At 43.5% G+C, this 15,409-nt stretch overlaps 1 protein-coding gene across 1 annotated transcript in view; it reads right to left on the bottom strand.

Moving 5' to 3' along the window:
* The window catches only part of LOC128736333 (collagen alpha chain CG42342), a 114,902-nt gene that overhangs the window by 32,613 nt on the left and 66,880 nt on the right, over nucleotides 1-15,409 (bottom strand). The window contains exons 8-11 of the mRNA XM_053830813.1: nucleotides 868-1,054; nucleotides 473-633; nucleotides 205-411; nucleotides 71-133 (exon numbers count right to left, since the gene is read on the bottom strand). Coding sequence (XP_053686788.1) covers nucleotides 71-133; nucleotides 205-411; nucleotides 473-633; nucleotides 868-1,054 — 618 coding nt within the window. The remainder of the gene's footprint in view (nucleotides 1-70; nucleotides 134-204; nucleotides 412-472; nucleotides 634-867; nucleotides 1,055-15,409) is intronic.

Genomic DNA, 15,409 nt, shown 5'->3' with positions numbered 1-15,409 from the left:
TGGTCTCCCAAGTAAAGCACCAGTCTATGGGTGTTATTTATGATGAGATAAAAAGGAGATAGGGACTTACCGGATGGCCTGCTTTGCCAACTGGACCGACTGGACCGGCGTCGCCTCGCATTCCCATTGGACCCTGTGGAGGTGTGAGGAATCGAAATTAGGATGCACTCATTTTGTAGTCAGCATTGTGTCCCGAATACCTACCGGCAGTCCCATCGGTCCGTACTCCCCTTTCTGCCCTTTCTCGCCTCGGTCTCCCTTTTTGCCATCGTACCCCCGTGGACCGGGCGGTCCGGTATGTCCAATCGGGCCCGGAGACCCGGGTGGTCCAGGAGGCCCATACACTACCTCCCGGTAGGGCTCATCGGCCATTCCTTCGTGGTCCTGTCGTCGTCGCATTTTCCTAAACTTCTAGGAGAGTAGCGCAGGTTAGATTAGTGCTATTTTTGTCGGTGGAGGTTGGAATACTCACGGAATCGCCTCGATCACCTTTGTCGCCTTTTACTCCGGGATAGCCTGGCGGGCCTGGCAACCCCGGCGGTCCCATCAGTCCCGGTGGACCGATATCGCCTGGGTCCCCCTTTTCTCCGGGTGGACCCTGGTAACCTGGTAAACCCGGAGGACCCTCAACACCTGTAAAATTTAGCAAACATTAGTATCTGAAATTGCTAGACACCTTCGCGCGTTATGGGACACCGTCCCATCCATGCGAATCCGTTCCTAGGCCCTCAAATCTTCGGTAAACCACTGAAAAATTGAATTCCCTATTTCTCCAACTATTTTCTAAAAATTTGACGAAAAAGGAACCAATTCGCATAACGAAAAACGGTACTAATGGTGTCCCATTTTCTTCGAAATACAACAGACCTGGTTCTCCTGGCATTCCATCTAATCCTCGAGGTCCCAGCGAGCCCGGGGCACCCACTTCACCGGATTCTCCCTTCTGTCCGGGCAGACCATCGCGTCCCGGAAGACCCGGTGGCCCAGGTTGACCAGGTGGTCCTCTAAACTGTGCCAGCAAAGCTTCATCATAGTCGTCATCCTTACCGGGGCCCTGTTCGAAGAAGAAAAAACACACACACAAAACGAAATTTTAAGCAATAAATTCGTTCAGAATGAATTCACGTGAATTATGAATGACGTCCGTTCGAGGTAGTTGTTGCTTGCCTACTACAACAAGGGGGCGACTACACGTTTCGATTCTTGCGAACACGAACACATCATACATCATCAAAAACAACAACAACAACAGCAAAAAAATGGAACTGAAAAGTGCCTGGCTAGCTAGCTATCCAACAGGGCAATATTAAAAAGCAAACAATGAAAGGAGAACAAAAACGACACAAAAAATATGATAATAACGAAACACCAATTTAACAGCTTTTCATCGGTGGCGGACCAAAGTAGGCGGTAGGTGGTAAGTAGTAGGCGGCGAAAGCGGAGGTGGAAGCATAAATGCGATTTTATGGGACTAATTAATTTGCGTGCTCTTTCACCAATAATAATTCGTTTGTCCACGGCAGCACTGGTAGAAATATTGTCATCAGCGGGTGATGATTTCTTCTACACAAAAAGAAAAACGACAACCAGAAGAAGATGTGGGATTGTCATCTCTTTTTCGATTAGTATGTTTTGCTGGGGACGGACGTCGTCGGTCGCAGGGAGCACGTGTTTTGGCGTGAGTGAGTAAATTTATTGCAAAAATAACTTCGCGAGCATGTTTTCCGTATATTTTATTCATAGGCTGTCTGTCTGTCTGGCGCTGGCTCTGCCTGGTTGGTTTGTCTGTTTGCATCGCACTTTCGTGCGCTGCAGCTGTGGGCCCTCACCGAAATGTTGATTTTAAGTTCTTTCTTTTTTTTGCGTTGTTGCTGCATTTTCCAATCTTCGAGTTTACTCGCGATGCAAAAGAGTTTGTTCTTTTCTTTCTTTTTCCAAGCAGCCAGGAACGTGATACTTGTTACTGAGTCTAGGGTTGCTAAGATTTGGCGACTGACTTTTATGGAACGTCACAATAGTGCGCCTTCATCGAGTGTGGAAGCGAAGTAGTCGCGTGGTAGTTTGTGTGAGAAAAACCGAAAAGAAAAATCACAATTTGCTGTCGTGAATGGGACATCCCTACTAGAGCGGAGTGTCACTTCCAATCAGTTCCATCATTAGAGAAGAAAATCCGACGCATCTAGGTGTCACTTATTGTAACAGCACTCGTGTTGCCGTTTGTTCGAGGATACGTTTCGGTGCCGGCACCGGGAGCACTTTAACGGCGACAGTCGTTTTCTCCAAATCGTACACACCAGCGAGTAATCGCTTCCGTCTGTTTGTAAGAGCCGTCTGTCTGTTCGCGTCTGAGCCGGTAATAAATAGGACGCCAGCAGTGTGGAAAAGCAACCTACTGCGTTCGTCGCAAAACATACCATCGGAATGTAGTCTACGCCAACCATGATGAGCGTAAGCAGCATAGTTTTGTGGCACCTTTCGCAACATAGCATCAGCCGGCAGACTTGTTCTCGCTTTTTTTTCTCTCGTTTCGCCGTTGTCTTGGGTCTTGTTTGCTCATTTAGTAAAACATTTGTCACGTATGGTGCAACCGTTTTTGCTTCTACCTAGTAGATGTGCGCCAAAGCGGGTGTGCAAAGTGTTGTGAAAGTGGAAAATTTAAGTGTGAAAATTAGAATTAAATTAAACTTACCTTTCACCTTCAACGGAACGATTCTCGCCTCATCGTTGCTAAGGATCAGTGGTATTAGTCGCTCTACGAACCCTGCGACGACCGGTTATTGGTTGACCCTTTCCCTTCCCCCTTTCACCCTTTTCCCGGGTCGGGCGGTTGGTGTTAGTGTGTCTGAAATCCCTCGACAGCTAATGATAGTGCTAGGCGGGTGCGAATTGCTAGGGATTCTACCGTGCTAGAAAATTAAACCAGAAACGACAACTACAACGCACATATGGATTAAACGCAATAAAAACAAACTGAGGATTAGGAGCCAGAGCCAGACTGCGTATCACACCAGTGACACCGTTTGCCACAGCCAACTACGGTTACTTACGTGTAATAAATTGCGTCACATTCACCTGCTGTGCGCTGCTGTGTGCTGTCAACATCAACAGGCCCGGCTTGTTGGTTGGGCGTCATTTGCTGACAACGAAGGATTAGTTCTTACGAGCGTGCCATCCCCAGTCCCACTGAGGGGTTAAGGTTCTCGAAGGAAGAGGATTGGCGACTACATTAGCAGACACCTGCTGGGTTTAATAGAAACTAAGCTTACGGAATTATTATTAACAAGCATGCAGAGATGGATTTATACTTTTGTTGCATAGTAAAATAGCAGGATGTTTCGTGCTCATGCTCTAGCAGTGATTGTCGTATAAAATGGCGTCAATCGCTTGTAATGAACTGTAAAAAGCTTTATAATAATAAAAGATTTTATGTTCAGGTGACAATTATGAACAGAATTGATCAAATTTATGGCAAATCCAGCAAGTTAAAGTCGTGACAGATTGAGATTATTTTGCAGAACTTTTCGCTACTAATTAGTGCACAAAACGTTCGCAGAAATGCTACCAAATCGGTGATAGGCAGTATGTATAGGATAAACAATGAGTAGCCAAACAAAAAGCAGCAATGTTTTAACAACAACGCTGAAAAATGATCTAGTGTGCATAAGATTTTTTTTCCATCCACGCATAACCAAAACAACAGCTCAGTTAGCCAAACTCGGTTTGCCGGAATGAAATTGCAGTGAAAAGTATTTCGATGTGATATGAAACATTGCTAGTGGAAAAATAGGAACTGACGAAAAGCAGAAGTGGTCGGATTTCTGTACTCTGCCGAACAGTTTGCCGCATTCCATTCCAGCTACCGTTGGATTTGAGGCGAAAAAAGTATTAGCTTTCATGGAAAACTGTACTCTAACACTAAGCGTACCGACAGTTCAAAAATGTGATCGATTTCACCCGAATACACGGTGTTTTTTAAAATTCATCGGGGCCTACTGCTGGCCTAACGTTGGTTTACAATCAACGTAGGGGACGGTAGAAGAAAGTGATGAAACAAAGAAACAGAATGGGACCAGGATCATTGAAGCAACGCTTAAGAAGTTGTGTACTGCTTCTTTTAACCCCTCTAAGGTCTAAAATAAAAAGAACCAGGACAGGAGTCGCATGCTCACTACGGCAACGCGTCAAAATAGAGAGAGGTACAGAGAAACTAGAGCTGCGGAAAAAAGACTCCATCGTTTAAAGAAACGCGAGTATGACGAGCACGTGCTCGCCGACACAAAGGAGCGATACGCCAACAACGACACACGAAGTTTCTATAAAATGGTGAGAAGCAGGAATTTTGCCATGCCGGTGATGTGCAATGATAGTGGTGGTAGCGTGCTTACCGACAAAACGGCGGTAGCAGCCAGGTGGAAGGAGCACTTTCAGACACTGTTGAATGGAGAGGTAAATGCGGACATCAGCAGGGACAGTATAGAAATTGTAAGCGATGGCCAAGCTGTGGAGCCACCAACACAGGAGGAGGTTAAGAAGGCAATCAGTGAGCTGAAAATCGGTAAGGCTGCTGGGAAGGACGGCATCCCGACTGAACTTCTAAAAGCTGGGAGCGAGCGGCTCTACGAAGTAATCCACCGGATCATTGGATCCGGTCTCATTTGCCCAATTTTCAAAAAGGGACATCGACTGGCGTGTAAAAACTATCGAGGAATTACATTGCTCAATTCTGCCTACAAGGTGCTTTCCCGTATCCTGTTCTGCAGACTTAGACCGTTAGCGGAGTCCTTCGTCGGCGAGTACCAAGCTGGTTTTCGTGAGGATCGCTCCACGACGGATCAGATGTTTATCCTGCGTCAGTTGCTAGACAAGTTCCGTGAGTACAACTTGCAGACACACCATCTGTTTGTGGCCTTTAAAACGGCGTACGATTCAGTTAAACGAAATGAGCTGTGGCAGATAATGCTAGAACATGGTTTTTCGACGAAACTAGTTACGCTGACTCGTGCGACGCTGGACGGATCCAAATCTTGCGTTAGAATAGCGGGTGAGACCTCAGCTGCTTTCGTGAGGTAGGATGGACTGAAGCAAGGGGATGCACTCTCTAACCTGCTATTCAACATTGCCTTGGAAGGTGCATTACGAAGGGCAAACGTGGAAAGGAATGGAACTATCATCACGAAATCTCACATGCTTCTTGGTTTTGCGGATGACGTCGATACCATCGGAATAAACTGTAGAGCAATGGATGAGGCCTTCAGGCGTTTTAAAAGGGAAGCGGCGAGATTGGGACTTACCATTAACACCGCCAAAACGAAGTACATGGTTGCTGGTAGGGAACGTGGGAGACCAAGTGGTGTTGCTGCCGAGGTGGAGCTAGATGGGGAACGATATGAAGTAGTGGAAGAATGTATATACCTTGGTACACTCGTGACAACGATGTAAGCCGCGAAGTGAAACGACGAGTTGCAGCTGCGAATCGGACTTTCTACGAATTACGTAGCCAGCTGAATTCTCGTAGTTTGCAAATTCGCACAAAACTGGCGCTCTACAGAACACTAACCCTCCCGGTGGCCCTTTACGGACACGAATCATGGACGGTAAAGGAAGCTGATCGGCGAGTGCTTGGGGTTTTTGAGCGTAAAATTCTGCGATCTATACTTAGTGGCAAAATGAAGAAACACGAGCTGTACCAAATATACAAATATGCTTGTTCTGGCCACACTGGTGAGGCCCTCGCGCAACGAACTTAAGTTGACAGGAGAAAATAAACAAAGTTGTGTCAGTGAGACTTGGAAGAAAATAAACAGCGGATAGAAGATTGATTGAATAGTGAAAGTCATCTTAGATAGTCGGAGTGTATAGAATTTATAGTTGAAGATAGTTGAAGTTTATAGAGTATAAAAGGCCGATAGTTGGAAAGAGTTCTCGAAAGTGAGTTGAAAGATAGCACGAAGAAATAGCTGTTGTAGTGTCAAGAAAGTGTTTTGCGGGAAGAAAAATAGTTTGAGTAAGTCGAATGAAGAGAATTCTATGCTTTGAAGTGATTATAATAATTGATCTACAACTATAGGTACGAGTAGAGATACGAGTGTTCATACGGAAAAGCTAAAACGGAAAGGCAAAAACACAAACTACAAATATCGGAGCTGTGAGTAATTTATCACGATTTACAATAACATTGAAAACTAAAGCCGGGAAAATATTTATTAGGGTGGTTCAATTTACGGCACGATAGATAGCAAAAGAAGTTCGCATAAATCAAGGCAGATAGAAAACAATAATGTAAGTAGGAAGTAAAAATAACGTTAAGACCAAAATAACACTAACGGTCAAAATATATCTTTTAGTTTTGATCGACGCTAAAAAGGCTCGAATTGCAAAGATCGTTTTTTATTCTGCGGCGTCACAACAATGCTGATTTAGTGAAGGTAGTGCAAAGTGGCAGGCAGCGGTGGGCTGGACACGTGGCCAGAATGCCCAACGAAAGAATAGCCAAAACTGTTTGCAGCAGAGAACCAGGAAGAGGCCGAAGACTCCGAGGCAGACCCCGCACCCGGTGGGAGTGTGCTGTCGAAGACGAGTCACGTACAACTGGCGTTCGTGGGGATTGGAGAACGGCAGCCCAGGGCCGACGATACTGGAGGACCATAATTCGCCCGGCGGAGTATCGGTAGCGGACCATTGCCACTAAAGTAAGTAAGCAAAGGCCTAAGAATAAAGTATATTTCTGGACAACCTCGATCTGGTTGCTTGAAAAATAATAGAGTTATAGGCATTTATGTAAAGACAAAAAATGTTATCAAAGTCGGACTATGCTGTAAAGGTTGGGCCAATGTTTAAAAATCGAAGAAACATGTATTGAAATTCTTCGGTTTTAAAATTGGAAAATAAAAGAAACATTTCTGACTGAACCACTCCGATCTTAGGAGTCAACAGGCAACTTACGATTCACCAGAATCGATTGATGTATTTGGTCTTCAGCTAGCCTAAATTAAAGCGAAATTTCCCCACCTACTTTGTGTCCCTACGTGAGTCCTCCATCCACCGCTTCCTCCTTTTTTGTTACTTGTTGAATTACGCTCCACCCGTGAGTGCTTTATCGCCCATCCCGCTTGCGCCGTTCATTCTTGAGCCCCAGTGTAATCGGAAGGTGAACAAATTGATAAACACTTAACTCGTGCTCTCTGAGACGTCGGCGGTCGGTGACGACGAGAAGCAACCCCTAATTCGATAAAAAAGAAGAAAAACAAAAGTTATTTATATCCTTTAATTTTACTACAGTGAAACACAGTAGTAGAATTAAAGGATATAAATAACTTTTGTTTTTCTTCTTTTTTATCGTTTCAGGTATTCTACTAAGACGCTCAAATAAACATTAGTTAACCCTTTATTGCCTAAGCGGCTAGCGAAAGCAACGGAATCGGTCACGTTGTGCGGACCGTGCAGAATAGTTCGTATGTTTACTAAACATTGTCGTTTAATTCTAATGTTGTTTAACTTCAGTGCACGAAACTGGGACGCGCATTCTGAAGATGTTTTATACTTTTATGCTGGCCTTACTCGTTTGCTTCTTGACCAAGGCGGCGACTTTTATTTTACCATGAAATAACTGCCATTTAATTTTCCGGATTCAGGATAAATTTTTAACTTAAGTGAGCTAGAGGGTAGGATCGCTACACGGTCACTACACGTTTAATAGCTATTCAATATGAAAAAGCAAATCCTAGGTGCTACATTCCGTTATCGAAATTTGACATTCTGTTTTTATATTTATCTTGATAACTGCATTTTATGAATCATTTCTTGATGTTACTGCGCATGTGAAACTATTTCTCTAAACGTTACTGTAACTCAGTATTTAGTGTAATTTATGCCCCAAAAAGTAATAGAACCTGTAGAATACAATGTTTAGTGCTTCGAGTTGCAAGATCTTATTACGGCTAGCAGGTTAGTTGAACTAATTTTATTTTTTTGTGATGATTTCCCGAGTCTATGGGAGCATGTTGGTACATTGAAGATGGGAAGGGAAGGGTGATATTCGGTGTTGAAAAATCGCACAACTAATATACTTTTCATCAAGCGCATGTTTGTCTGCAGCTGCACTAATAACACATAAAACTGATGTCTGTGCTTGTAAAACATATAATTTTTTTTGACAAATGTACTGAAAATGGCAAAAATAAGATATGACAAGCCTTTTCGCAATTTTTCTACATTGTACTTCTAAAAAGCAATAGCTTTCTTTATTAAAGTCGACCTATAGACGTTTTTTCGATCGATTGGTACAAAAACATTGAAAACCCATGGGGAAATCACTCAGTTATTAGAGCTTAAAACCTAACTAGTAACAACGTTGGTTCCTCACGAATCTGAAGGCGTAAAATTTAATCCTCAGTGGTTCTCAGTCTTTTGTTCAACCATTTCTATCCTTACCTACATATGGTACCAAGCAGGAAACAACACAGGACAATTCAGGATCAGGGTTACCTTTACATTCCACAACTGAGTGAGCGCCTGAACTCCAGGATAGGAGCAGCTCAGGACAACGTCGGATCCGGAGCTGGCATCTAAATTAGGAAACGTGGTATCTCGACAGTAAGGCTAAGATGGCAACCCCAGCACGAAACCCTACCTAAACAACCCTACGAACATTCTAGCAACCACGGATCGAAATAATTGGTATCGACCTACGCGACGAAATAAGGACGACGAATGGTACTCGGAACTGTAGATCACCGAGTTCCGTAGATGACGACCGGGTGCTGCTCGAACAGCTTGAATCCCACAAACACGGTAGCTTTGGAAGAAATCTATCGTAGAGGAGAGAAGGTTTGGAAGATCCGCAGCAGGGCAGAATGTAGAACCGCAATAATAGATTGGAAATTGATGAACGAGAGGATGTGTCTATTGAGGGTAAAGCGCCGTTTCTTCAATTACAGCAAGATCAACATGCACTGTCCGATAAGAAGGAAGCGTTCTACGCGCGATTACGGCAAAGTACAATAGCTGTTCGCAACGAGACATCAAGATCGCCATTGGGAATATCAACGTCACGGTCAGTAGGGAACAAATGTATTTGCAGCGTTCTTAGCACTCGTCCAGGTCCATGCTCAAGGAGGAGAGCATTGTCTATGTTTAATGCCCGTAGAGAATAACCGGTCTAATAAGCCCTCACCTTGACGAAGCCCTCTGTATGATTCGAATGAACTTGACAATCCACCCGAGATCCGAACACAGCACTGTGTACCATCCATCGTAGATTTAATCAGTTTGATGAGCTTCCTTGGGAATGATTTTCCATTGCTCTTTCCGGTCGATGGTATCATATGTGGCTTTGAAGTCAACGAACAAATGGTATTAATATTTAGAACAAATGGTGCCTGGGCAGGGCTTGGAAAGGGATCGCAAGTTTAATGTGACTTCGTGAATGCGTACGCTTTCCGCATTCATTCAACTTGCGCTTTTTGGACGATCATTTGACTGTTTTTTGAGTCCAGTCAATCTGCCGCTTGCGCTGTTGCCGTCTTATAATTCATATTTCATGTAGCCTCTCAAAAGAAGCCAACAGCCGCTTTGCGCGTTCATATTGAAGAATGCAAACTGCAAACTGACTGGAAGCATAAAGTGACGTATTTTTTCGTTTCTCTTTTTGTCTCCAAATCGGCTGCTCACAGTAATAGTTTGTCACCCGAACATCGATCCGACGCAAGCAAAATGTTCCTTTGTGTTGGACGGAATCACACCGGCTTCTTCTATGCACATGTAGTGGTTGTTTTTTGTAGTATCATACGATAGCGCGGTTGCTTTTCGTTAGCGTGGTGACTGCCAGTCATTTGACTGTTTTGCAGTCATTCGCTGCTCCAAACGGTAAAGGCAACTTGATCGAAACGAAAATGTAAAAAAGGTTTAAAATGCGTTCGTTCTACCGTTCAAAACGAAGACTAGTGGAGACGCATGAATCATGAGCTACATAAGGATGCCGGACGACAGTGCGGCGAAAACGTTTCTCTTCAACAATCTCACTGATTCCAAGAACAGAGGAGCTCAACGTGCAAGATGGTTCTTTGACCAAGTTGAAAGCGACTTGCGGCTTCCGAGGCATCTGAGAAATTGACAATAAGTAGCCCAAGATCGAATTGAATCATATCAGAACTCGTACATAATTTCGGTAGCGTGTTAGAATAAAGAAAAGCGATTCCATATTACTGCCTTGTGGTTCACCGGATTTATTTGTAAATGTGGATGGGACCTTCAAATCAAGCTTTACTTGCAAAAACACTCTACTGCACACATATGAGCATAACCATGTGACAACTCGTTCCGAAACAACCAATCGTGAGATTTTGTCAAGTATAATATGATGATCGAAGGTCAGCACCGAGGTCAAAGGCAGTGTCCAATTGTTTTAAATAGAAACCAACCATTTCAATCAATAAGTTTGGGATAGCTCCGCACGCATCGTGAGAGACATCTTGAGCCGAGTCTTAAAGATTAAAGAAGACAATGGAAATCACCAGCTCAATCCCATCAGTAGCAAGTGGATCGAAAAACATCGAATGCCAACGCAATCACTTCCACAACATGCTGGGAACCAATTCCCTTTAATTAGTAGCGAACCCACACGAACGGGTGTGGGTGGCCGTACAAAGTTGGGAAGATTCTGTTCGTTTTTTTTATTTTGGTTTCAACCACTCCCTTGCCAATCAGATGAAACCATCGCCGCTGGACGGTCATCAAACAGAGAGATTAAATTCAATTTTTGCGGCTTCCAGCATGCTTAACGAAATAAATGTATATCTACAACATATACCGGCTGCGAAAGAGAATAAATGGGTGGAAAAAAAAAGCAGAGCAAACAAGGACACTCCCGGCGGGATGTTTGCCGCAGCAAGCGAGTCTCCGACCCGAGCTGGTCTGGTGTTGATTATTGAATTAATTGCGGAGACCGGCGCGGCGGCGGGAAGCGAAATGGCGGTGTCGGGTAAAATCAAAAAGCTGATGAATGGCGAGTTACAATGGTGACCGCTGTAAATTGCGTTTATAGCAGACTGAGCCACGAACGGCGGTGGTGACGGATCCCGCGCGAGGGGATGTAAACCGATGCCATGAATTGTATTGGTGACACGCGTCGATAGGGATATGCATTTGGCATTCTGCTGGTCGCTGACTTTGTTCCGGGATGAATTATGGGCTCGTGTGGCTTCAGAGCAGCTTTTTCCTCCTTTTTTTCGATGCATGGTTTATTTCACCAATTCAATTGCTTCGTGTACGGTGATTCTCGGAGGTAGAATAATTCAACCTGTGCGCTGTGCCCACAACAGCGTTACCCACCTCAACACAGAACACAGAGGACACAGTATTCCCGGGTAATCCCAGGGATATGAGTAAACCAGCGATAACAGACAGCGTACCGTTCGGAGCCAAGCGAGCGACAGACGATTCGATTCCGGTGAAAAGTTTGCTTTACAACGGACACGGATTAAGGCGTCTTACCCGACCGGTTGCCCCGCGGTCGATCGAAGTGCTGCCATTACAAATGGCTGCATCAGCAACAGCGAGACTACACAAGAAAAACTTTGCATAAATCATTGCCTTTGATTCGGCCGTGTAGATTTATCGCCGTCCATTCCCCTTGCCCTGGCCGGCCGGCCGGCTAGACGCTGGTGGGCTGCCGGCCGTGGTGCGGGTTTCGAATCTGCTGCAGCGCATTGGGCAACCATGCAGGCCATGCTGTCCACGTGGGATCAAATTTCACCGTGCGTGTGCCGTGCCGTGCCGTCCGCTTCGTGCAACACAGCCTTCGGGCGGAACTCATATGGTGTCCGTGTTCCGTCCGTCCGTCCATCCGGGTCGGTCGCCATGCGCGGAACTTACTTGATCGGATGAAATGGGGAACGCGTTTGGTAGGGGCGCACTCACACACACAGGGAGGGCGGGGGTTTTTGTGTGTTATCGATCCTTTTGCATTATACCGCAATTGGTAAAATGCTATTGATAGGATAAATATTGCTGCTTTCGACTCGAGTGTTGACGGAATCGATTCACGGTGGGAAAAGTGTCATTCGCTCTCGGGTAGAGACGATTGTTTTGAAATAATTAATTTGTTCAACTATAAATAGGAACGTGAATACCGTTTGTTTGCGTTTACATTGAATTAATCGTTTTTCTAGCAAGGTATTGTTACGATGCTAATGAAATATATACGCAGTTTTACCGATGTTTTCTAACAATGAAATGTTATAAATCCATCCCGGATTTATGGTTTTTAACAAAAGGTTTCAAGCTTTGTATGTTGAATGTTGAAAGGACGAAATACAACTAAACAGTACGAATACAGTAATAATACGATTCTTCATGTATACATGCTACATACGTAAGGTTTATCAAAGTAGTAACATTGTATAAGTTCAATCCTCAACCGATTTCGGAGTTATATCCATGAATTGATAGAATCTATTTTATTAAAACGAATCGAAGTTACACTAAACCAAACGGTAAAAAAATTTCATGATCTGTTTCTACTGATTCTACTTCTACTGAACACTGATAATAAAGCATTTACAAGCTGCAGATGCAGACGTTTTGGAAGAGACAGAAAATGTCGCCCAGAAAAGAAAACTTATTACCAGAAAACTTATTTTCGTCATTTGTTGGGCGTCTGCAACGGCGAAAAATTGCTATCGTATTAACTGGGCAAGAAAATATAATAAACTCTTCAATTGTTGCGTGGGCCCTAAAAGGACCGATTGTTTGATTATCATAACTCCAGCTTGCAATAAACTTGCACTAACGCACTTACCGTAATTTTCTTTTCGATAAACTGGAGTTCCGATGATCGCAAACCAGGAACGGCTTGTTACAACGGACCACCAGGAAAGCCTTACCAGCTATGCTATCGACGAAGCAGTTTGTGTATGGAGTCACGATGAAATACTAGTCCAGGTGGCCACCAGCTGCAAGTGACATGGGATAATTCTGGTCTTTTTGTTGTCGCGAGACGCATTTCCTGCCAACTCAAGCACATACGCAGCTAATTATTCCATCACGGCAGCCAGCTCCTGCTTCAATAGTTTCCTTTCCTCAGCAGCCGATGAATACGACTGACCGGGAACTACAGACGTGCACGACTCGAGCGTGACTTTCGCTTGCCCTTGTTGCTTCCTCCTATGCCACGCCCAGATATGCCAATAAGATGTTGACAGTAGCTCAGCTAGCTTTGGAATAATGCTGTTCGCCGGCTTACCTCGTGTTATATACCAGAGCAAGCGGCATGAATGGTCCCACCTATTTCTCATGGTCCATCATTCCATCATCTACTGACTGAACAAAAGAGCAAAATTACCAGTGAGCTGTTCACCTTTTACTACCAAAGAAAAATTACGCTACGTATTACTGTCATTGGTGACGGATAGATTTGTGCTGCAACAGAAAACCGACTGAAAAGTCCCAAGATCCAAGTTTTCTAGTTTAAATTCTTCTCTGAAGATGCAAAAGATGTCACTAAAACTGCTAATACTAATACTGCTTATATGAAGATATAAAAGATTGATGTTCTCCGCTGATTACAATAAAGTTGATTGGGCCAGCAATAATTATTAAAACAAAACATTCGGTTTAGTTTTAATGCGTTTTTCTGCGTATTTGTTGCGATCAATGGTGTTTAATTTGGTGTTAACTTGGGTTTTAACTGCTATCACTTATTCACGTGACGATTTTTGAAATTAAACTAACTGCGGCACCGCTCGTGTTGCCGGGAATTATCAAGGCAAATAGCAATCAAGGAGAAATGGTAGGATTTTATTTAGTTTTCTTGTAACTTTGTTATAGTCGAATTAAATGGAATTTGCCATCGACTTTCTCGTTGATTCCTGAATTGTACCAAGACTTGTTCGATAATAGTTGGAAATTATTCCAACCAATCACAAAGCGACAATTTCTAGTACGACCACTCTAACTCGGGTTTTCCAGTTTTTCAATGACGTGCATTAAAAATCAGTAGTTTTCTATATTTTCCAATTCGATTTTCCGATCAAGTGGTGAAAATATCTTGAAAATTGACTGAATTAAAAGCTGAAGCGTGAAAACACGTTAAACGTGATGACGTCATTTCCAACAACCAGTCACGAAGCGAGAATTCTGGTTAAACAGAGGCTCATTATTTTCAATTTTTCAATAGTTCAACATCAAGAATGCACACTTTTCTTCATTTGCATCAATTCTTAAAAGATTTTCCGATCGATTGGTGTAAGAATATTGAAAATCGATCGGGAAACCGCTAAGCTATTGGCGTTCAAAACCTGACCACTTTTCAAGAAAGATTTTTTGGAATGACACCCTATCCCAAACCTTACCATAAGACGCAGTCCCACGTGTAGTTAAAGAATTTGCCCTTAATCCACAGCACGCATAGACGGTCATTAATTTTAAATTACGCTGGAAATTGAAGTTTGAATTGAACTCAAAATTCGCCTTGATTTAGGCTTCCAATTCGAATTGATATTGGACATGAAATTTAACTTGAAACAGGACTTAACTGCGACTTGAAAACGCACTTGAAATTAATTTTAAAATCGGAGCTGAAATTAGAACATGAAATTAGACATAACATCAATGTCGAGCGAATCGAGCGAGAAGTCAACCATTCAACGCTTACGCCGCACACGCAGGCGTAAAAAACAGCCGCCGCGCCGGTACTGTGTGCAGACATTCTGCTACCCACACACTCGCGTACGCACATCCTCACATCGTCTTCATGCATAGTTTTTTCCCAAGAAGTCAAAAAAATCGTTGGGAATCCTACTCACGGGCGGCAGTACGAGCCGTCATGAGTAATCGGTATCAGCAGATCGGGCTGCAACGACGAACGACGAGCGACGACTATAGCTGTTAGCTAAACATACCATGTCGCAAACACTCGTTGCAGTGCATGAAGAAATAAGTGCGGGAGTTTTAAAGGGATGCTTGTGCCGGCGTGTTCGATAGAATGAGTACATGTGTGTGAGAAAATTAGACCACACGAGTGCGGGCTTTGCAACACTGCATAACATTTTACTTAAAACTGATTAAGTTCATTATGCTCATATTGGAATAAGAACTGAGATCGAACATAATGGACTACGAAATTAAATCGAACTTAAAAGAAAACTCCCAATTGGATTTTAAATTAGATATAAAATTGGGCTTGAAACAGAAGTCAAATTTGAATTTTTGCTTGATATCAGACATAAAATCTGACTTGGGACTTGATTTCAAATTGGAATTCAAATCAAAATTGAAATTAAACTTGAAATTGAGTGCTGAGTGCCCCTGCCGTTCTGTTCACTAGCGAATATATTCAGGCCCCAAAAAAAGTAAAACCATGGGTATGGCCACGTCCTGTTGAGAACTTGACCCCCTTCTTTATCAACAGATT

This window comes from Sabethes cyaneus, chromosome 1 (assembly GCF_943734655.1).
Source record: "Sabethes cyaneus chromosome 1, idSabCyanKW18_F2, whole genome shotgun sequence".
NCBI classification, from domain to species: domain Eukaryota; kingdom Metazoa; phylum Arthropoda; class Insecta; order Diptera; family Culicidae; genus Sabethes; species Sabethes cyaneus.
Note: the sequence above shows the minus strand (reverse complement) of the source record. Positions and strands in the feature narration are given on the sequence as shown.